This window comes from Clupea harengus, chromosome 20 (genome assembly GCF_900700415.2).
Source record: "Clupea harengus chromosome 20, Ch_v2.0.2, whole genome shotgun sequence".
Classification (NCBI taxonomy): Eukaryota; Metazoa; Chordata; class Actinopteri; order Clupeiformes; family Clupeidae; genus Clupea; species Clupea harengus.
This window is the reverse complement of record NC_045171.1, coordinates 4852459-4876330: the sequence shown is the minus strand read 5'-3', so window position 1 is coordinate 4876330 and position 23872 is coordinate 4852459. Positions and strand designations below refer to the sequence as shown.

Sequence of the window (23872 nt, the reverse complement as noted above, 5' to 3'; positions counted from 1 at the left end):
TACACATCTGCTTTTGGGATTTAAACTCTTAAACTCTGCTGCTCTGTTTTCTGGGTTGCTAGGAGTGCCAAAGAAAACTGGAGCACAAACTGGGGCTGGACTCGTACCTGTTGAAACCGGTCCAGCGCCTTACCAAGTACCAACTCCTGCTCAAGGTCAGGATTTAATGACGGCAGTAATGCTACCACAGCACAGCACAGCACAGCACTGTCTCTCCCTGTAATTAGCCATCTATGGAATCTGTATGCCTGCATTTCGTCCTCTCTCTTGGGCTGGCCACCCTTCTGATAAAGATTTCCCGCTGTTAAAATGGGAAGAGTTTTTTTTTTTTTTTTTTACTTTCCATCAACCCTCACCATTGTTGACATAGGCCTTGATCTCTGATGTGCCTTAAGGCAATCTTCATTGTTAATGGCACTGTACAAATCAATGAAATTCAAATGATTCTAAATAATCTACTCCTCAGGATGTTTAGTTCATACATGAACACACAGGAACCACGGAGACGAAACCTAAATAGGAACTATTACCTCCACTCTTCTTATACTTTTCTGGTGTTTCTGAAGAAAAGCGAATAGCGCTGTTGAAGACTTCAGAGACAAAACCTCTGTTTTTGGTTGACATGCATTCAAACCAGCGGAAAGGTTCAAAGGAACAGCATGACAGCCCTGTTCAGTCATCTTCAAGCAGTGATCTTCAAGCACATCACAAGCAGACCTGCTGCTGCTGCAGTGGAGTTCAGAGAGGAGAGACTCACTGTTATTTCACAAGAGGTTAAGGCCTTTGATGAATGCTCTGAATCTGTATGCCAACCACAATGCATTCAAGGTTATTTTGGTTTTAAATGACAGCCTTAAAAATAGCAGTCAGAATTACCACATTTGCAGAAAAACATCCACTGTACTTCAGCGTGGTTCCTCGTATGAAAACAAACTTTACGAATCGGGAGTTATGAACTTTCAGAGATGTGTTGAGGCGAGATGGAGAGCCCTCGTCCCTCACTGTGAGATGCATTGCTGTCAATCAAAAACAAAGCTCAGCACCACAGCATGGGACTCACTGAACCTGGCTGCAAAAGCAATGATCCTTACTCTAAAAGCACAGGAGTTGGCCTCTACGTGTGACTACTCTACAGAGCGTGAAGATGATGTGACCTTGTTAAGCTAGCAGAGCCAGAGAACATACAATCTTTTAATTATTGCACACCTGTGATTCAACTCCACTCGGTCAACAAGCCGCCAGAGGTGAATAGGCTACACTGCTCTATCCCTTCAAGATAATTAGAATGAGTATGGAAGGGGTTGCTTGGCAACCTGTGTGTTGTAAACTAAATTGTATGGTGTGACAGCTGATAACATGTTAACTGCCGTCTGTCAATATCAGGTCCACACATTTAAATGTGACATTATATTTTGCACATATTTTGACATATTATCATATCAACTCCTGGAAATACCAGGGCAAACTGCAACCTAGAATTATGCAAATGCAATTTAAAGCTACTGTAGTTGCTAGGTTACCTACTGAGGTTTGGAAGTGTTTAGTTACAATATTACTATATACCAGACCACTATATATCATATGCCAACCTTAATGTGTAGACACTGCAGTGTGAATCTGATGTACTTGCTTTAGCAGTTTAAAGGATTGATTAACTTAACTTCAGAGTTGGGTACTAAACCGACTGAAAGGTTATCACATCGCAGTGTCCACACTCCAATTCTGATGCTTACAGTAGTTTTACAAAGGGGAGCTGTAATTGATCTGTGAGTGAATACGACATCGATCTCTAACCCTGAACACTTGACGGACAATTGTACTCCGCTGGTCTGTTTCCAGGAACTGCTGAAGTACAGTGTAGGTTCAGACCGGACCTCCGAGCTGCAGGGGGCGCTGGCTGCCATGCTGGACCTCTTAAAGTCTGTCAACGACTCCATGCACCAGATTGCTATCACAGGCTATGAGGTGACTATCTGTGGCAACTCGATGCAGACTTACCTTACTTTCTACTCATCAGTTCTTAGTTTTTCTACATTACAAATCCTACTTTATGGCTAAACGATACTCTTTTAATGTTAGTTGGTTTAATTGCTTGCTCCATACAGTACTTTAGTTTTATTGTCTACTGCTCCATACAGTGTTTATATTAGTTGCTGTGTAATTGCTCTTTCCCTCCACCAGGGGGACCTGGGCTCTCTGGGTCGCTTGCTGATGCAGGGCTCGTTCAGCGTGTGGATGAGCCACAAGAAGGGCCCCACGCGCATGAAGGAGCTGGCCCGCTTCAAACCCATGCAGCGGCACCTCTTCTTGCACGAGCGAGCCCTGCTCTTCTGCAAGCGCCGCGAGGAGCACGGCGAGGGGGCCGACAAGACGCCCTCCTACAGCTTCAAGCACTATCTCAAGGTAGGGGGGAGGGGGAGCGGTCCCCTGCTGGGCGATGTTTGGTAGAGGCCCTCCTCTGTCTGTGTGTGTGTGTGTGTGTGTGTGTGTGTGTGTGTGTGTGTGTGTGTGTGTGTGTGTGAGAGTGTGTGTTTGGGCTGAGGGGCCATGTCACACCACCCACTGTTATTGTTCTCATCTCTCACTGAGGGGGGACGTGGGTAGTACCCACCCGAGGGCAGTGTGTGTGTGTGTGTGTGTGTGTAGCGGCAGCTGGAGGCCTGGTGAACTGACGGGTGATTAGTGTGGAGTTTGTTTTTAGAGGCCCCGGGCGCAGTGTGTTTGGGTGTGGGCTCAGTCCTGCTGTGAGCATGAGGTGTGTGTGTGTGTGTGTGTGTGTGTGTGTGTGTGTGTGTGTTTGGGTGTGGGCTCAGTCCTGCTGTGAGCATGAGGTGTGTGTCTGTGTTCTCCCCTGGCAGATGACTGCAGTCGGCATCACAGAGAATGTCAAGGGAGACGTGAAGAAGTTCGAAATCTGGTACAGCGGCAGGGAAGAAGTCTACCTGGTGCAGGTAAGCAAGCTCTGCAACAATGCTCTCTTTGAATGGTGTTTCATTATAGGCTTGTGCAGTGGAAATACTAACAATACTGAGCAGACTAGGAAATATTCCTATGTGTGTTTTAGTCATGGGAAAAAAAAGGTTTTGTCTTTTTTTAAATTCTTTCCTTTTATCTATCTGTCTTTCCAAAGGCACCAACAGTAGAAATTAAATTTGCCTGGCTGAACGAGATCCGCGGAATTCTCACCAACCAGCAGAAGATTCTCAAAGGTGTTTGTTCATATGACGTGGTGATGATAAAGTGTGCCATGATATACCACGTGCTAAGGACTCATGTTTGTCTCCTGTCTGGTTGTCCTCATAGATGAGCTGTCCCTCACCCACCCAACCCCCGAACACATCCAGCTGTCCCCACCCCTGTCTGAGAGGTAAGAACACACACACACACACACACACACACACACACACACACACACCTGTTTGAAAAGTTATTGCTGTCATCCTGTAGTTGTTCTCCATATTCTGCTCCTCTCCCTGTCTTAATCTTTTTATATTTCTTATCATATCGTATGTGTTGTGTTTGTGTAATGATAGTAATGTCTGAAGTACAGTAGCAGCCTTTGTGCTATAACACCCCCATATTCACCAGGCCTCTTAACTTGAGCCACTAACTCCTCCTGTCATCTTCAGTCCATTTCCACACTATGGTCCTGTCCCAGATAGAAGCTGAGGCGCTGACAATATTGGTCATTTAAAGTCATGTACAGGCCTCAGAGGTGTTATCATGGAATATCTAAGGTTAGCATAACAGATGCTGTGAGGGTGTCAACACCCTGTGTTTGTAAATGGAACGCTTGTCAGCTCGCTAGTGGAATGAGGAAGTCTGTTAAAGCACCATCTTGGCCAGGATCTCTAACACCATCATTTGCCCTGCGTGTGTGTGTGTGTGTGTGTGTGTGTGTGTGTGTGTGTGTGTGTGTGTGTGTGTGTGTGTGTGTGTGTGTGTGTGTGTGTGTGTGTGTGTGTATTTGTGAGTGTGCTTGTTTGTATGCGTGGGCAAATGTGTCAGTGTTCGAGTGTACCAGCCAACATGTCTCCCATTACACTGTCCACGTATGTGTGAGAGTGACTCATCAAGCTTGCCGAGTGTTAGGATGATCCAGGTTAGGTGAGGGTGATTGTCATTATGATCATCATATCATAAGATAATAATGGAGATGGAATAAAGACGGGGGTGACTGGCTGTGTGTGCGGTGGCCTGCCTTGTGCTCCCCCCCTGCAGGGCCATACGCTCAGGGCTGAAGGGCTACCTGCCGCGGCTGGACCTAGTGTCTCTGTCGGCGGGTGCCTGCGTGTGCCTGCGCTCCCGGAGCCCTGCCCGCCCCTCCCAGCGCCAGTGACGCTAACCGCCGGGGGTAAACACCCGCTCCGCACCCACGCCGTGCCCGCTCACCCACGCCGTGCCCGCGCGCCCGCAGACCAAATAACAAGGGGGGAGGTTAAGAACTGCACCGCTGTGTTTGCCTTCTGCCCCTTTACAACCACACAGCAGACAACAGCTCTTTGGCTGCTCCATACGGCATTCTTACCATCTGCCCCCCCTCCCGTCACCCCCCCCGTCACCCCCTCACACCCTCCATAGCCAGACTGGCAGAGTCACAATCAGCCTTTCATGCACTGCCCCTAGTCATTCTGTCATATGTGGTTCAGTACCAGGACATGCTTTGCAACCTTCGTCCATCTTTGCATTGGTTTGTGCAGTTGTATAGCATGAAGTGTAGACGCAACAAACAAACAGCCTGACGGGAGAAGTGACCAGACATAACAAGCTGTTTGCCTTGACTTCCATCATGGTGCTGTCCTCTCATCCTGCTACTGCAGCCAGCGGAAAGCTGAAACATGCTTCTAAGATGGGGCTCGCTTTTTGAGATCTGAAACTAATAAAACTAATATATATATATATATATATATTTGTTTTGCCTGTCAAATGGTGTGGATCAGATTTATCCATGAAAATAATGGATCTTAACAAATCGAGACCAGATCTTCTGTGTATGGATTTCATCTTTAGTCTTGTCAAGCATGACTCTGCACTTTAGAAACACAGAGATTGTCTACATTGTTCTGGGTAACGGCTGTGACATGGACTCTCTGTGGGGTAGTCTGACCTTCGGTTATGGGGGCCAGTTTGCACCCCTGTTATTGGGGTTTTGGTCTGGTGCAAGAGTGTGTGTGTGCGACTGTGTGTGCACATGCATGTGTGTGTGCATACGCATGTGCGTGTGTGTGTGTGTGTGTGTGTGTTTGTTTGTGTGGTGTGTGTGTGAAAATCTTCTTGTTTGAGAATACATTTGATCTCTTTCTTCCTCAGCAAGCAGCAGCGGACCTCGGTGAGCTCGGAGGATACTGAATCAGGCCGCAGTAGCCCCGACCCGCTCAGCTTGTCCCCACAGCATCAACGCAACAGACGCAGTAAGTCTAACACACACACACGCACCACACACACACGCACCACACACACACGCACCACACACACACATCACACACACACGCACCTACGCTCAGCCATGCAGCCATCTTAAGCTTATGATCACTGCCAGGAGAGTTCACCACCCACAACAAACTCCCACCTTAAATATGAGCACATAATATGCACATAAATATGACTCCTTCTGCCAGTAGTGCATCTGCTCTCTTTGATTTCTACATTAAGCACCCTCTTACAGAGCTACAATACGCTAACTGAAAAGCTTATAGTGTGTAATTTAACTACATCAACCTTTACACATCAGAACTGTCAGTGCACAGAATGTCCAGCAGAGTGCATCAGAGCTGCTTCATGTCGTGTGTGTGTGTGTGTGTGTGTGTGTGTGTGTGTGTGTGTGTGTGTGTGTGTGTGTGTGTGTGTGTGTGTGTGTGTGGTGTGCGCTCATCTGTCAGGCTGGCCCGGAGCACCCCACTCAGTGGATATCTGTGAGGGCCTGGAGGACTGGAGTGGAGGCCACAGTCCCTATCCCATGTCTGATACTGAAGAGGAGGACATGGTTCAGCTGGTGAGCCCCTGACCATGATTTGAATATGCAGATGACTGGTGAAGTCTCCTCTCTCATCATGATTTGGTTAGACATCAAGTTGAGTCATTGTCTTAAAAAGTTGTTTTAAATAGTCAGCTTAAATCACTGCCATAAAATACTCGGAGGATTTTATTTTTATTATTTTAATGTAGTATTCTTTGTATACGTTACATTCGTTTTGTATTACATCAAGTCCATTTCAAAGAGATAATTCAATATTACACATCTTTCAAGTATAAAACATATTGTATCAATGTAATCTTAAAAGCTCACATGGCCCTTCTTTGCTTCCCTCAGACACCAGGCAGATACAGGAGCAGGGCTGACGGTCCTAGAAATGGGCCTCATGACCTCGTCATCAGATGTGGGGACATCATCCAACTGCAGCGGGAGGACAGTGAGGGCATTTGGTGAGTAGTTGCTGCAATTCTTGCCCAAATTCTTAATAAGTACATCTTCAAGGTAGATGTCATCCAGGTATATTATGTTATTTGAATTTAAGTAAAAGCATACTAAACACTGGAATTTTTGCCAAAACATTAGAATGCAAGATTTTCAGCTTGCTGCCAAACTGTCCAGCCCTTTATTCGTGTCTTTTTACAAGAGACTATCTGGGAGAGAATATCTGTGAATGTAACTAACCACTTACTTAACATGGTGGATATACTGAGCTTCAGTTGTGTGGACTCTGGATTCTGCCCACAGGCTTGTGAAGAACTTGAGTCGCCGGCAGGAAGGGCACATCCAGGCCTCGAGCCTCCAGCACATCCTGACAGACAGCGGCAGGGGACATTCCACCCGGCTAGGGGGTAAGAGGAGACCCGAGGATCCCGATTGAAATTTGACTAATATTTACACATCTAGATGTAAGTCACATCCCACATGCGGAGAGAAGAAGCCTCATATCATGCTGCAGAAGTAGTCATAATGGGCACGTTACTTCTCTAAAACTCTCTAGTTTGGGGAATTATTTTCAAAGGTAACACCACACAGAACATTCTAAATGCGGTTATTCTTTGTGATAGGTATTGATGTTAAGCCTGCAAGCATAATCTTCTGTCACTTGTATCCATATTTTTTTTTCCGATTCTGAGTTTCGTCTAATTTGTTTCACTCTCTTGTTCGCATACCTTCCAGAACCGGGAAATCTGAAAGTGCGCAAGCTTAGCTCTCCGTAGATGAAAAACACCAGCACTGGCTGCTATGGACCACTGATGCTTAGAAAGACTGTGGAGGTCTGTCAGAGAGCATCCTCTGGTAGGGCTAATGCCACTGCAGTTTCACAGGGAGGGTGATGTGACTGGACATGTGGAGTGCTGTTTCCAGGAAAGTACCAGACACCAGGCAGACTCTCCCAGTGAGGGTCACATGGGCTCCGCTGGACGAACAGGTAGCTAAAGTACACTGGACTCACCTGACGTGGTGAAGGCCTGCTCTCTATTGTCGTGAGGGTTTGCTCAAGAACACTATTGCCCCGGCTAACGGGGTGAGGTATGGCTGTCGCAGCTGGTTCTACTCAAGAGGCACGAGGCTCAATAGACCCTCAACTTTACTGTGTCCTCCCATCACCACCATCACCCAGACCTCCTTCACTCCTCACTCAGACACTGGCCCCTCGACTCTGGACTCTGGAGTTGAATATAGAATTTATCATATACCTGCACATAATGTGTTTTGTTCATTGTGTGCAGGAAATGTGTTTTCTTGTGAGCGTGTGAGTGTGTGTGTGTGTATGTGTGTATGTATGTGTTTTGATGTCAGCGAATGCGATTCAGATGTTTTGTGAAGTTTTTGTTTTATCTGACTTTTGTAATTCAATTGTCTATTCCATGTGGAAATTTTAATCAGTGGTACTTGTGTTTGTATGCGTGTTGTGCTGGGTGTCTGTTCTCAGTGTTTGCAGAGGGTAAACACCCAAAAGCTGACAGAGAGCTCTATGCCAAATCATGCTGTGCCATAATGCCTTTTTATTCCTTGTACTTGGGCCTCTCTCTCTCACTTTGCTAGCTAAATGTAGAATTTGCTTTGCAGCAAAACTCTCGCGCAATAATCTATGTTTGACCTCAGACATTACTCTAAAGGCACTTTAAAGGCTGTAAAAGAGATACTGGAAACCAAAAGCTTTATTATATATTTTTTTCGGGCTAATGCTGCATGGGTGCTTTTATTCCCAAGGACGTTTACTTAAAACTGTGGCCTACTCCTCAAGGGGAGTATTCAGACTGAAGATATGCACGCCTAGATTTTCACACTTCCACATCCTTAGAAACCTCACCCACTTGCTCAGATACTCAAATCTCTCTCTCTCTCTCTCTCTCTCTCTCTGTCTCTCTCTCTCTATGTTACTCTAGCCTGTATTGGTTAAGCTCTTACCTGTATATTTCTTCTACTGGTTTCTCAACCGCAAATATGTTCACGTTTGGCTAACCAACCCCTCTAGTTACAGTAGATCAAGTACTGAAATTGGATTTGGACATCTGAAGGTCTTCACCACCGATTGATTTCACGTGGCTTCTCCAATACAGACAGACAAGCCCTGTATTTCAGCAGGGTAGTCCGGATATCAGTGAAATATGGCGCACACGTCTTCCCCTCTCTCTCCTACTTCAGAGGAACGGAGAGGCGGATCGCCGGCACGTGCTCCTTAACCATCAACGTATTATTAATCTTAGGCTTTCCATTAAACAGGATCATACTGCAAACATGAAATATACCCACTGTGTCGAACACTTAATTAAATATTGATTGCAGACTTATGTGAATTTACCACATCAAATCAAGCCCCCAGTTGGAGGGCCGCCTTTGATACGCTGTCGTTTGATGTGGAAATGAGGCCAGCGGAGCAGCAGGCATGGTTGTAGAGTACACATTTCGTGTGTTATTAATTTATTTATTTTGCTATCAAGTTGTTCTCTCACAGCGTGAGGCAGGGCTTCATAAGACTCCTTAAATTACATCTTCTGCACACCACTACAGCCTTCTCTTCTGACTTGCAATGCGACATCACACTTCTTTTTTTTTTTTTATTGGGAGGATTCGACATGACACTTGTCTCTGCTTTCCCAACGCCGCAGGTTTTCCCCCTTTATAAGCATCGTACGTTGTTCACAAAACTGAGACAAATATAGGCCCCACATTTGCAGTTTATCCAGATAAGCACCCTAATGCTTGTTACTAGGCTATTTTCCGTGTGGAGAAAATGCATGGCACTTTACAACCCTTTGATAGGTATGTATAGCTCCAAATATGTTGTTAATAATTGAAATAAACTCAAGTTTCTTTATTGTATGATTGAAATGGGCTGTTTTTAATAAATAAATAAGTTGATATAACTCGCAGCCCTCTTAGTTCTTCGGTGTGATTTGGGGCCGGAGCCTCCTCCAAGCTGTCACCCTTTGAAACATCTTCTCAGATGATGAAAGCCTGCCTTCACCAGCGGAGCGCTGCACTGCAGTTGCTGTTGTTGAGGTGTTGGGAGGTTTTATGTTTTTTTTTTTCAGAAGTAGGGCAGATGCCTTCTTTGGTGTCAGATATTTTTACATTTGCTCATTTTTTTTTTTTTTTTTTCAGAACTCAATGATGATGCTTACTCCCTTGGTTGTAGAAAGGTTTAAAGTCAAGGTGATGGAAATGTCTGCTCAACACATTGTCCTATACAAGCTCCTAAAATGACTAAAGATGAAAGGGGAGTGTGAATATTTCATTTGTGAGTTATATCGTTTGCCTGAACTACAGCATGTGCTTTAGTGTAGTTTCTCTAAAAAATAGTATCATCAGACATTGGTCAAATCTTCACTGACCAGTAGATGGGAGAAATCCTGTGCTTGTTGGTTACGATTTTCCTGAGACTACTTTATCAATGAACCGTTTGTATAATGAACAGTGATTTAGACTTCAGAAGAGACTGTTGCGGTATTGACTGTCTGGAACTCCTTAGGGGGGGGACTGTTAACCATTTATCTTCATAATCCATTCCTCTGATCAAATTTAATTAAACTCTGGAAGGAAATGTGGGGCTGTTTGTCACAGAAAGATCGATAAATGCAATATTCATCTGAATTAATGACTCGTGACAAAACAGTTTAATGTGATGACTGATGGGGTTGGGTTTCCTTCAGGGATTGACTTCCTTTGCACAGACCTTTGGGTCCTCAACCTTAGTGTGCACACTGTAGTGTGTAATACTTCTCATGGATGAATAATTACACAGTACATGAATATCTGCATTATAAATCTGTCATGTCATTCAGTCCCATTGCATAACCTGAAGCATTTTAATCGATGGGGTCTGTCACATGGAAATGTGAGGCAGTTTAGACTTTGAACTCATGTCTTCCAGACAAATATCAATTCTACACTTGAGCTAAACTGCATGTCAAATGGGATGTCCTTTTCTTATGCCCAGGTTTACTCCAGGACCAAGATTAATCCCTGTTTGTAAAGCTACTACAATATATCTTCACAGAGCGTGCAGGGAATAATGGCATTGGACTCAAGAGAGTCAGGTGTGTGTGTGTGTGTGTGGGGGGGGGGGGGGGGTATGGGTTAAGGGTCCACCATGTCAACAAGCATTTCTCTGCTCAGGCCCATGACATAGCGTATCCAGCGGTAGTAGTGCGAGAGGTTGGTGTACACGCCGTACTTGCCCTCCTTGGCACACTCCTCGCCCCAGCTCACGATGCCCGTCAGGAACCAAGTGTCCTGGTGCCGGATGGCATGAGGGCCCCCGCTGTCCCCTTGACAGGCATCCTTGGCCACGTCGGAGTAGCCGGAGCAGAACATGAAGTAGGAGATGCGCTCGCTGCTGCTGTCCATGCACTGGCTGCGCTCCACGTAGGGCAGCTCCACCTTCTGCAGCTTGCTGGAGGTCCAACCCTGGTAGCGCACGCGGCCCCAGCCGCTGACCGTGGCCATCTCTCCAGAGCGGAGCAGAGACGCGGTGAAGCTCTTGGGCCCCAGGCAGATGGGCCGGGCGTAGAGGGAGAATTGGATGGGGGTGGCCAGACGCAGGAGAGCCACGTCGTGGTTGTAGAGGCTCTGAAGGGGCTCATAGAGGGGGTGCACGTGCCGCTTGGACACTTCCAGATCCTGCTCGTGTCCTTCTATACGGTTTACGTCATGCTCACCTGAGGGTAAAGACAAAACATCTATCACAGTATCTCCATTGACTTAGCCACAGATACACTTAGGGTATCCATGATTTATGGTAAATGTCTTTGTGGTTTTTCTGCAACCCCAAAACTGTGTGTACTCTTTTTGGAGTGGAGTGGGGTGGGGTGGTGGTGGTGGTCTGGGCACTTGCATGGTGAGGGTGATAAAGTGTTCCATCTTACCCACGCGGACGAAGAAAGATCCCTCTGGAGCTTCCACCAGACAGTGTGCAGCAGTGATCACCCACAGCTCACCTATGATGGAGCCGCCACAGAACACCATCTTGTTGGAGCGTCTCACCAGCGCCACCTCAGGAAGAAACAGAGAAGGGCAGTTTCAGGGATCCAGAAGAAGGAAGGAGGGGAGAGGCAGAGTGTAGTTTCTACCAGAAGATCTGCGTTGTTCTTTGGCACATCACACAAAAGTTGATTGATCAAATGCGGTTGTCATGCTAGTGCAAGCTTTTAAAATATCGCAACGGCTGGAAATAGGTTGCCAAACGCAACCATTTAGTTGAGTTTTACTCCACACTCACAGATCTGAAACCTCGTTATCGATATACATGTCATGGATGTGCAAGAAGTTGAGCTGAAGTTGGCTGGCAACAGCCCATTTGAATAAGTTCAATTGTCATATCATCTTAAAACTTTTATCAGTTTCATTAGATTAGATGACTACACTGAGTTTTGGAAATACTAAATGATGAATGGTATTAATAAGGGTTCACTACTATGAATCAAAATGTCCTTCTATGGTTCTGAATAACGTGCAGTTTGTCATGTTTGTGCCACGTTGCAAAGATTACCATCTTATTACATAATCAGTCTTATTTGCGAACCTAGCTATCGGGCTTTGCCTTTTATGGCTGGGGCCTCTGCCCATTACAATGTTTGTGCACGTCCCTGATACGTTTACATACATGAACACACAGGGCTGAGATGAAGAACAGGCCCATTTTAGGATAAATAAGGAACCACTGCACACATGTGTATTGTAGTAAATTAGGAGGAAACAAACAAGAATAATATCCTCACCTGATATGGAATCTCCCCTGGTGTGACCACGTGCCCACCAACGATTCGTTTGTTGTGGTTCTCGTCTGGGGCGGTGGTGATGGACGTTGGCGGTAGGGTACCCAGTGGGGCGGGTATGGGGTGCAGACTCTGGCGTGCCCACAGGGGTAACCTGTTGCGGGAGGACATCAGTCTGCCCCCTCTGGTGTCGGGCGTGTGGGAGACCTTGGGTGCAGTGGATGGGGTGGTATCGGTGGTGCTGTTGTGGGGATTCAGTGTTGTGTTGGAGGGAGCCATGGTGGAGTTGATCTGCAGTGTTCTCACCTCTCCACTCAGGCGTATAATCCTCCTGTCTTGGCCACATGGCCACTCTCCTTGGGTACACACACACACACACACAAAAAGCTGATTGTTGATGTAAAGCATTACACTACTCACAGCACTGGGCATATCTGTACTGTATGCGGGCAGCGGGACACTGAGTGTATGTCAATCTTGAGCAACATAGAGATATATTATACTGCTCAAGCACACAACAGAAAAGTATGAGCAGCTATGCAGCAGATGACTTTGGCCTGGCAATGGCAGACATAGCATAGACATAGCGTAGACAGCATTAGACATAGCACAGACATAGCATTAGACATAGCACAGGCATAGCATTAGACATAGCATAGGCATAGCATTAGACATAGCATTAGACATAGCATTAGACATAGCACAGACATAGCATAGACAAAGCACAGACACAGCATTATACATAGCATTAGACATAAAGTAGATATAGCATTAGACATAGCATTAGACATAGCACAGACATAGCATTAGACATAGCATTAGACATAAAGTAGATATAGCATTAGACATAGCACAGACATAGCACAGACATAGCATAGACATAGCACAGACATATCATAGACATAGCACAGACATAGCATTAGACATAGCACAGACATAGAATTAGACATAGCACAGACATAGCACAGACATAGCATTAGACATAGCATTGACATAGCATAGACATAGCATAGACATAGCATAGACATAGCATTAGACACAGCATTATACATAGCATTAGACATAGCATAGACATAGCATTAGACACAGCATTAGTGAGTAAATGTGTCACCCTCTGGCTCGCATGTCACCCCATCCTCAGCTAGCCTGTAGCCGCTAGCGCAGTGGCACTCCGCTCCATGGCTTCCCAATGGCTGGCAGAAGTGCATACAGCCACCGTTGAGCACATCACAGGACCTGGCCAGTGCTGGACAAGCACAGGACATATGGTGAGAAACTTCAAACAGCTTCACCTGCTGAGATTGCTTAAAGCTCCAGTGTGGAGTCAGACTGGTTTCCTGGACATTTCAACCACCATTTGAGAATTTGAATGACAGGCTATACTGCAGAAGTATTTATTCATCATCTATGTGTGTACACTTCAACTCTAAAATCATATTCTGATAGAGGAGCTCACATTTTTAGATATATGTGAGTAACAGACTGTAAATAACTGTGTAACACTTTATTTAGATAGTCCGCCTACAGAGACTTTACAGATGGTTTGTTAAAATACAAGTTCAGTTTTTCTACATCACCTTAACTGAACCCAACCCCTAATCCTAACCTTTATCATACATTGTAGTTAAACAGAGTTTCAACGGATTGTTTGTTTATAATCTGAGCATCTGTAGATAGTCTAAAGGAGCCCGTCCAAATAAAGTGTGACAATGACTGTAACACTAAAAATCATTCTTTACTTCATGCTTTAATAACTCACCAATCTCACAGTCACTCCCAACGTAGTTTCTCTTACAGTTACAAGTATATGTGCCCATCTGGTCCACACAGTCACCGCCATTCTTGCATGGAGATGATTTACACTGGTCTCCATCTGGAAGACAACACACACTGGCCTACAACGTTTTTAACACACATAGTGTGACTTCTAACCAACACCTGCTCTTACACCACACTTGTCCTTCTGTATGAATGAACACTTTGAAGTTGTGTTGAAATCACTCAATCACTGTGAGTTATAGTGCACAGTTTGAATACAGTTCGAATTATTTTAGAATTAATGTCAGAAAACATGAGCTGAAAAACATCTTCTGAATCATACATATACAAATAACACGCTCCAAATGTTCACAGCACAAGCACAAAACTGTCAGAGTTTATGTCAACAGTGTAGGTAATGATTAAACATAACCTTACCTAGGTAGCTCTGCCAAAACCTCAGCTGAAAAAATAGAAATAAAATAAAAATACATCAAGTTAAAATATGACATTTCGTTCATGTTTACAGGCTCTTCATCTCCTGAACTGACCGTCTGCTCGTCATTCTCAAAGACCTCCCTGGCTTCCTCTAGGTCACAGACTTCTTCAACGCACTCCCGTTCTATATTGCCTTCCGTCCACTCCTCAAATATGCCTGTATTGTGCCGCTTCTGCCTCCGTAAAACGGTATCAGCCTCTGCCCTGGAGCGGAACAATCCGGCGGTTGAGGCTGGTAGCAGCTCCAGTAGGAACACACAACATATGAGGTACAGGGAGAGAGCAGCCATTCTTGATAGTTGATATAAACGGCAAACAGCTGGGGATAAATTGACCTAGTGCTCCAAAGTACAGCTGTCTGTTTACAATAAGCCAGGATGACAGCTCACCCGATCTATGTTTGTGGGGGCACTTGTGTGGGTGTCTTTGTGGGACTTCCAGAGTGATCAAATCAAATGTCATCACCCATAGAAATATCAGTGGGAAAATCGTAGGTGAATACGTTTAAAGCCACTTCTTATCATGTGTCTAATAAATCTCATCTTATTATCCATATTTATCTTTTCATCCTGAACGTGTACTAGCAATCTGTGATCAAATATTTGTCTACATATTTCTGGTGTCATATCAGTGTCCCTGTATTGGGCACCCTCATTTTTTCTAAAACAGAGATTGGAAAAACATGACCTCATGGAAGTAACTCAGTAACTCAATTCAAGATGCCAACCATGTTTGATTCACAATGTGTATGTGATTACGCTTGGATCCACTAGGTGGCACACCTGTCCTAATAAACAGATAAATCAACGATCTGATGAATTGGAAAGGTTTCACGTCATGTTGGTGTTTGAACTGGTATTTTTACAATAATAACCCTGGGGGAGAAAGTGATCCATATATGAATATCTATAACAGTCACTGTGCAATTTTAGAGTACCATTTTCCCTGAGGAGCAATGTTGTGGTGTTACTGCATTATCCATGCAAGAAATTCCTCAAGTGTTGGACCAATTTGTTTTCTTATGTCCTTAATCTTTGTGTCTGATTTATCTCATGAGCAAAAATAGTAGCTGTACAGTAAGTAGAACAGCATGAATGGATTTGTGAGGGGCCAGTTTTGCAGCCTGTCCCTGAAATATAACCCGAAAGTATTATCAAGTGCGTTCAAGGTCGTCATACTCTTCGAGGCTCATATGGGATGAAACGGAGGGAGAGTGTAGAGAACAGGCAGAGAGCAACCGGAGGAAAGTGTGCTCCATCTCTGAGCTCTCCAGGGCAATCAGTGTGGATGTTCCCTGCCTCAGAGGCATCTGTTCAATTCCCACTCCTCACTTGTCAATTAAAGCCCCTCCATCAGTCTCCCTGCACCATGCAAGCTTCAAAAAAGTAATGAAGGCATCAGTGTGAAAGATAGGGTGATGGTAATCTCTCTCTTTCTCTCTCTCTCTTTCTCCCTCTCTCGCTCTCTCGCTCTCTCGCTCTCTTTCTTTCTCTCTCTCTTTCTCCCTCTTTCGCTCTCTTTCTCTCTCTCTGTCTCTCTCTCTCTCTCTCTGTCTCAGTCACTATCATCAGTCGCTTGTCCAGTGTCCAGCGGTGGCAGAGCAGTGGGGATAGAGGCTGAGTCAGCAGGCCTTCAGGCGTCCTAGCGCCGCTCAGCTCCTCTTTCATTACCCACGGTCGCCCCCCCCCCCCCCGCCCCCTCCATCCCCAGCGCTGGATTGGTCTCCCCCCTGCACCCCCCCCCCCCCCCCCAGCCTCTCTCCCTGCACCCTGGGGAGTCCCCTGGCAGCTCCCGTGGACTCATGTATCGACCGCGGGCATTTATATTTCATTGAGTCATTACTCTGATGAATTATTCAACCTTCAGTAATTAACACTGCTTTCCCCTTTGACTCAAAGAGCCTATCGTAGAGGAGGCTACAATAACAAAAAAGTTGAGCCTCTTCCCAATTCCACAAGGGGGTGTGTGTGACAGCCACTTTGAGAGAGAGAGAGCGCCTGGGATCGACAACATTCCATTAGGCCTACTGCTCCTAATGCTAATGACACATTACTGACAGAAGCTGATACACAGCACCGTGTACATGTATATTGGCAGCCAAACAGAGCTGAGTTTAGGCTTTATGTTGTATGTGGACATTTGCATATGAGCCCTTAAAGGTACACAGATGTTGTAGCTTCATGTGTATGTATTTACTTCAGGACAACTCTGTAGCGTGTGAATTGTATGATGTCTGCCTCTGACCTCAAGTGCCAGCAATATACATTTTCCTTTCCTGTAGTATTTATATACTGTATCTGTCGCAAAAAGTTACTGGCTAAGGTTCAAAACTGCACTTTTCATCAAAGCGCGAACCCATTTCAAACAGATTGTCAAGTCACCAGTTAGCATGTTAACATGTTAGCAATTGGGCTGTTGGTGGTGTTAGCAGTGGTGTTAGGTAGTTGGCTACTTTTCCTGACACTTACAGAGAGTGACCCCCCTCCCCCCCCCCTTCCTTTCCCCCAACAGTTCAGGATGGTGGTGATGCTCTGGACGAAACAGCTATTCTGTTGCTGCAGCCCTATGGATTGAGGTTGTCACTGTGGGAATTGTGGTCAATTGTAGGGGGGATATCTAGTTGCATGTACATTAAGTATTCTGCTTAGCCCGCCGATTTAAGCCCTTTGTGGTGGAAAATTTCCCGGAAAAGTCGGGAGGATTTTGTGTTTGCATTTGTAATGTGACTGTTTTACATTTGGTTGATTGTGTGTGTGCGTGTGTGTACATGTGTGTCTGTTAGTTCATGCCTGAGAGAGAGCCTACACACAATCAGTGCAGACAGACACCACCTGCTGTCAATGTAGTGAACAACTCCGGTAAAGCTAAAGGGATGTGGACGTCTTTCATTCTTGGGAGGCTCACATATTCACTCTCGTCAAGAAGTACAGCACCAACTTCTGCTTTAGTGAAGAAACTATCGGTGCATGTAGATGCAGATGTTGTGTGTTGTGGCAATGGTATGCAAGGGCTATCTTATACACTGCTTGGCAGCCTTTCTGACTGTGAGTCGTCAGTCAGGCTAGGGGGTATGTCAACAGGGTAGAGGACCAAGGTAGAGGCTTACACTAGTGCCTTGACCGCTCTCTCTGTGTGTGTGTGTGAGTGTGTGTGTGTGTGTGTGTGTGTGTGTGTGTGTGTGTGTGTGTGTGTGTGTGTGTGTGTGTGTGTGTGTGTGTGTGTGTGTGTGTGTGTGTGTTTGATGAGGCAGGAGGCTCGAGTCAGCTTCTGCTCAGAGCCAAGGCTCCGGGCGAGAGAGCGCTTAGCTGCAAAGCTCTTCTCTAATCTCTTCACTTTGTGTCTCTTTAGAGGAGCGAGGAGGCATCTCTGTGAGCCTCACCTGGCTCTCGTGAGGACGGGCGGTATGAGTCAGCCCCGCGTCCTCCTCCGTCTCCAGCTCCCTGACCTCAGATCCACTTCACACTAACTGTGGAGCTTCTGTAGGTGAGGGGTTGTGCTAGTTTGATAAAGAGCTGCTGCCATATTGGCACCATGCCTCTTAATTCTCCAACAACAATGTCATGAGCTAAAGGGATTTCAGAGGAATGGCTGGGGGTCTGATGCAGTATATACTTTTATGTGGACGGAAACTTTCTGAATTGTGTGACTATGGTTCAAAACACTGCAGGGTGGCTATCACTGCCTACATGCGCATGATGCAATGTGATGGTTTATGCTACAGTAGCTTTGGTGATGTTGAGTTATTAATTGTAGATTTAATTTATTCTGTTTGTGACCATGAATGTGTGTGTGTGTGTGAGAGAGAGCGAGAGAGAGAAAGAAAGAGAATCTTTATGGCCAGAGAGAGATAGAGAGAAATAGAGAGAGAGAATCTTTATGGCCAGAGAGAGAGAGAGAGAAACTCTTTATGGCCAGTGTATGACACCTCTGTTAGAATGTGACTGTAGAGCTGGTTCAGAGTACATGAACATCCATCTTTAAGGGTGATCGCAGAGAGTCGTCTCTGTCTGTGGCCTCGTTCAGCTTTAACTGAGCTGCCTGGTTTGTTTAGCTAGGATTACAGCACTGGTTGGCTGCATCCACCCTGTATGTTTTCATGTATTAAGCTCCTTGCGTGCACAGGGCCAGCCAAATTTGCTTTCATAACCTGAAGCAACCTGCCAGTATGTACTAGTATGTGCTGAGTCTGTGAGTGTTAGAAAAATAACAATACGTTAATTAGAATTAATTAGAACTAGCACTACAAATTCATTGGTATACTAACTATTAAAGACACATATTCCACTTTAATGAGCTGCTCATATCAGTTCATATCAATCTCATACACACTCTATAATTAATAGTTGTGGAACAACATGCAGGAACTGAAAGGACTGGCTCATAATGATACGACACATTTTAGCTGGTGTCAACAGTGTTCTATTTTGATGCTCCTTCACAGTTGAAAATAAGTTCTCTGATTCCTGATGTTTGTTGTGGTGTGTTTGGTGTTTGGCCGGTCCTATCAAGCTGTTCCTCTCACAGGTAAAGTTGCCTAATTACTCTCAGGAGAGGCTGGCAAGGTCAGCCGGAAGACGGCGCCGAGCCTCTCAAGCAACGGCAAGAGGACATGCAGATGAGAGGCAAATGTGGTAGCAGAAGCTATAATTACTTTCACTCCTCCTTTGAAAGCGAATATTTTTGTAGGAGAGAGAAATGAAGAAAACAAAAAAGGAAGGTGGCAAAAATAAGTAGCCGAGGAACACACCCAGAATAGCACACGCCGTCTTAAAGTAACCTTGACACCATCCAAGCATCCCTCTGTCTCGCTCAATCCATCAACAGTATCGGTCCAGCTCTGTCTCTCGTCAGATGAGTGAATTACAAGTGAGTCACTCTGAGAGGAAAGTTTTTTCCTCTGGTGAGGGCAGAGCGTGATTGCCAGTCATTAAGTCTGGCTTATGTCTGCATTGTTGTTCTGACTATGGGTTGGGCCAAGGGCTGAGGGAGCCACAGAAGAGACAAGGACACTCAGAAATGAAAGCCTTTACAAAAAACTAATCAGCTGCCCTATGTGAATCACTGGCATGCTAATTCAAAGTAACTTTATCAGCCCTGCTACTCAATGACAGTGTTACCAAAGCAATTACAGCTTGAAAGAGCATGAAACACTAGAGTTGTTCGAGTACTGGGTGAGTAGCATAGCCTAGCATAGCCTTTCCCAGAGATGTACCTCTGCAAGTGACTCTCAAACAAAGTCCCAACATGATGACCACACTTTCAATCCATGAGGGACTGTTTTGTGCAGAGTGTGTTTCGAACAGGTTGGATTTGTATCGCATAAGTGCACATTCAAGGGCCTCCAGCATACAAAAAACGAAAGCGTTACTCACTTGACCTGAATACGGAGCAACAGAGGGTTCTCGAGCGAATGGCTCTGAGATATATCTTTAATGCACCTGGGCGCAGCAGAGCTGCAGCAGCGAGCGAGGAGCTTGATTTCCTCTGCTGCCCTAAGCGCCCCTCAGCTGCACATAATGGAGGAGACTGGGCACTGCTGTTTGAAGGCCGCTCTGCTTCTGGCTGGCCCATTTTTCGCTCCATACTACACAAAGTTATAGGTTGTTGTAAGAGTCCTGTATGGGGGATGTTCTGGTGTTGATGTGGGCCAGCAGTATGGGTCCATGCAGACATTTGTGGGTTTGTTTGTTTTGCTCTTTCCTTCCCCTGCTAATGTAAGTGCATGACTGTGTCTGCATTACATGAAGAAGATGATTGTGCTCCGAAGTCTAACCACACACACACACACACACACACACACACACACACTTGCAGACTGATTGGCTCCATTGGGTTTGCACTATCTGGTGTCTCTCTGAAAATAAAGGAAGATTAAAAATGTATGACTCTGGAAGCCTATTCCCTGAACAGAGGCTTCCCTCACACTCTAGCAAGAACCTTTACACCCAAATGTATCCGATCCGATTGCTGCTGATGCGATCAGAGAGAATATTAAATGTACAGTTCTTACTATGCAACCAAAAAAAAAAAAAAATCGTAGACATACGATTTAAAATGAAGCATAAGAGTGACTATCGGAGGAGGCATAAAAGCAGTGTAAGTGAAGCTGATTCAATTCGGTTGAATAATATTGATACCAATAATAACTGTGATATAGTCTGACACTGAGTGAAAGATTCTGGCACACCATACACACTACTATTAACTGACCAATCAATCGCTGGCAGTCTGACTTCAGATCAATATATGATGCAACTCAATGTGTTATTCTCAGAGGAGGCATTGGCTTTACAAATGAAGCTGATGAAAAACCCTAGATCAGCATCAGCTGGTTGCCATCAGCATCAGCAATGTCTGTGAAAACAACATCAGCAGCACGAGAAACAATCACACATCTATCGTCCGCTCTCTCTCTCTCTCTCTCTCTCTCTCTCTCTCTCTCTCTCTCTCTCTCTCTCGCGACTGTGGGTTAGAAATGGAAAAAGGAGCTGCAGGCTACAAAGGCTTGGCCCCTACATCTAGGTCCCCTGGATGCAGCCACTGACATTAATGTGGTATTTGGAAAAGCTGTACCTCTGTTAATTAGCACAGTAGCTGAGAGAGAGAGGGTAGCATTTCACACCCATGCCCCCCCCCACCACTACCACCACCTTCCACGGCAACCCTTCCCCCACCATACCCGACTCCCCCCTCGCGGCTCTGTCATCAACCCTGCCTACTGACATTTAAACAATCTGCTTGATATTTAGTCAGGCAAAGAGAAAGACAACACACTTACAGCTGTGATCTCAATGCATTTTACTCAAATGTACTCGTTCCAGTGGACCTACATATCACAGTCTAAGGGTCATCTGTTATATCATGAATGTGATCATTTTGAAGGTGCAAGCTCAGACTGTAGTTAGATGGTTTCTACTATGAATCCCTGATGAGACTGTCTGTTATTTGATTATCTTGTGTGTGTGTGTGTGTGAGAGAGAGAGAGAGAGAGAGAGAGAGAGAGAGGGAGGGAGAGATAAGAAGTGTTTGTGTGTTCCTGTGTCGTGACTTGAGTTTGTCAGATCCGGAGGCAGTGACTCACACAATAAGAGGAGGAGTGCACGTGCTCTACAGACAGCATCATCAGAGCGAAGAGAAAGGACTGAGCTTTCACTTGATCTGGAGGCACCAGGTGCAGATCAGTGTCCAATCATCTGGCCCTGTTCTTCAGGTGCACCTCAGTGTCCAATCATCTGGCCCCGTTCTTCAGGTGCACCTCAGTGTCCAAACATCTGGCCCCGTTCTTCAGATGACCTCAGTGTCCAATCATCTGGCCCCATTCTTCTAGAAGAGTCCACCACTCCACTGACACCACTCATGTTGTTGCCGCAGAAGTGGGCAGACATTCTTTCATCGATAGAAATCTTTCAGCACAATATGTTCCACTGCTTATATGAAACCGGTTTTATGAAACATAGAACAACTCACAGATAACAAAAGCTTGAGACAGACATTTCAGTTACATATACATTGCAGTTCACATAAAATTAAATCACACTTAGTGTTTGCTGTAATTACAATTTGTATTATCCATTTTACAATGCAGCACAGCTCTTCTCATACCGTGTGTGAGAGCAGGAACCGAGTTTGTGTGTAAGTGTGGTTATGCAGTGAGTAAAGGCACCACTAGGGGGCGCATGATCGTATTGCCTCTGAGAGGAATATCACAGTCTTATTGAAATACTAATGACTGCTGTGTTAACGTTAGAGTTTTTTGCTCCATAGTAATGGTAGGGTACTGATAGCATAAGCATAACTATTTTCTGCTGCCACTTACTGTTCACAACATTCTGTCATGGCATTTATCAACTGTCTGTTGTCTATCTCCTTCCCCTCTTCTCTTTTCACTCCCACAGACAGACTCCTGTCTGGATGGGCAACCAGCGCCAATTCAAACTGGACAAGCCTGTCCGCCAAGCCTCGGTGCGTAACCACGGCATGTCAGACATGAGCCAACTAAACGCAGTGAGAGGCAGGCATAGAGAGAGAGAGAGAGAGAGAGAGAGAGAGAGAGAGAGAGAGAGAGAGAGAGAGATGGCTTCTTATGTTTGGGGATATTTCTCTTTTTTCATCATTGCTGTGCTTAGATGAACTTGTTTTCCTGTGTGTGTGTGTGTGTGTTTATTAAAGAAAGAAAAGAATGCAGCTTCAGTTCTGAGCACTGATTATTTGGTTGTCACTGATTTACTTATTTTAAACCCCTCAATGCTTTCTCTGGTATCCAATGATAAAAAAAAAATCCTCTATCTTGTCAGACAACATTTCTACAGCAACCAACTTGCCTTCATAATTCCTTGGCTTCCACATCTCTACAATGCAAAGTCACTGCATTACATTTACTGCCATTTAATCCTGCCATATTTTGGTCCTCACCCCAGCAGGACCATTTGAACAGGAACATGAGAACAGAAATGCAAAAGGGAGACCTCTGATCCCCCATGATTTCCTCTCGGTGTAAATCAAAGGCAGTCACGACATCCTGACAAAAGACGCATGCATGCATTGGTGTTTAATGCCCGCCCTGCTTCGCGGTTTTCCTCCTGTACACAACCGAGAGGTCAATAGATCAACACTACGGCCGAAATAAACTGCTAGGTGGTGACACTGTAGCCGTTTTCAGCTGCGTTAGGTCAATCGAGCTGAGCGTGGCTTAGAGAGGTGACAGAATCATGACGCATTGCCGCGCCCTTTAACCTCTTCTGCCAGGACAGTAAAGCACCACTCATTCACCCAGGCTCGACCCTAAACCTAACCCACCGTGTGAGGAAGCTTTTGGTAACAGATCCAACGCGCAACAAAGAAGTCAAATAATAACAATGATGGCATGAGTTGCCCCTTAATATTGTTGGGGATCGATTGATGATCCCCCTGAGTCATCTGGAGCCTGAGCTTCATTACAGGCCTGTGTTGTCAGTGGAACTGATGAAGCTCTTCATCTCGCCTCTCTGGAACGGTGATTAGTTTGATCACTTATGATGTATCATTTACTGCATAACCCATTTGCTGTAATTGTGTAATTCCTTTCGGGGGAGCTCATGTGAAACCAGCGTCCCATGGAGTAGCTCTCCCCCCCCCCACCACCACCGTATTTACTTTAGAGCAAAAGCCCACTCGCTACTCAAAGCACACGGAGCGTCCTTCAATCGGCGTTGTGATGAAAATAATAGAGCTAATATTACTCCCTTATCGGGAGGTTCCAGCTCACAGTGCCACGAGCCAGGATTCTCAAACAGAGGCATCCATCTGAAACCCCCAGCGCCACAGCAGATCATACATCACTCCCATCCCTCTCTCATTCCTGCACGTCTCTCTGGCCCAGAAAAAAATACATAAATCCCCTCCGCCTGTGAGCACCAGATCCTCGCGCCGACGCCATATTTCT

At 45.4% G+C, this 23872-nt stretch overlaps 2 protein-coding genes across 4 annotated transcripts in view; one reads left to right on the top strand and one right to left on the bottom strand.

The window, feature by feature from the left end:
* Window positions 1–8158, top strand: part of mcf2a (MCF.2 cell line derived transforming sequence a) — a 29179-nt gene extending 21021 nt beyond the window's left edge. For 2 of the 3 annotated variants that reach the window (XM_031587129.2, XM_031587131.1), the window contains 11 exons: window positions 63–155; window positions 1840–1965; window positions 2182–2403; window positions 2859–2951; window positions 3131–3209; window positions 3304–3367; window positions 5311–5411; window positions 5880–5992; window positions 6311–6423; window positions 6719–6822; window positions 7151–8158. In XM_031587129.2, coding sequence (XP_031442989.1) covers window positions 63–155; window positions 1840–1965; window positions 2182–2403; window positions 2859–2951; window positions 3131–3209; window positions 3304–3367; window positions 5311–5411; window positions 5880–5992; window positions 6311–6423; window positions 6719–6822; window positions 7151–7191 — 1149 coding nt within the window. In that variant the 3' untranslated portion in view covers window positions 7192–8158. Of the gene's footprint in view, window positions 1–62; window positions 156–1839; window positions 1966–2181; window positions 2404–2858; window positions 2952–3130; window positions 3210–3303; window positions 3368–5310; window positions 5412–5879; window positions 5993–6310; window positions 6424–6718; window positions 6880–7150 lie in introns of all 3 variants that reach the window. The other variant, XM_031587130.2, reaches the window with a different exon arrangement.
* A 1120-nt stretch (window positions 8159–9278) lies between these two features.
* On the bottom strand, window positions 9279–14840 carry f9a (coagulation factor IXa). The gene is made up of 7 exons (XM_012840599.3): window positions 14505–14840; window positions 14392–14416; window positions 13955–14068; window positions 13307–13441; window positions 12199–12551; window positions 11347–11473; window positions 9279–11139 (listed from the first exon to the last, which is right to left on the bottom strand). Exons 1-7 carry the CDS (start codon window positions 14739–14741, stop codon window positions 10559–10561), a joined length of 1572 nt encoding a protein of 523 aa, XP_012696053.2. The 5' UTR covers window positions 14742–14840; the 3' UTR covers window positions 9279–10558.
* Between the last annotated feature and the right edge of the window lie 9032 nt (window positions 14841–23872).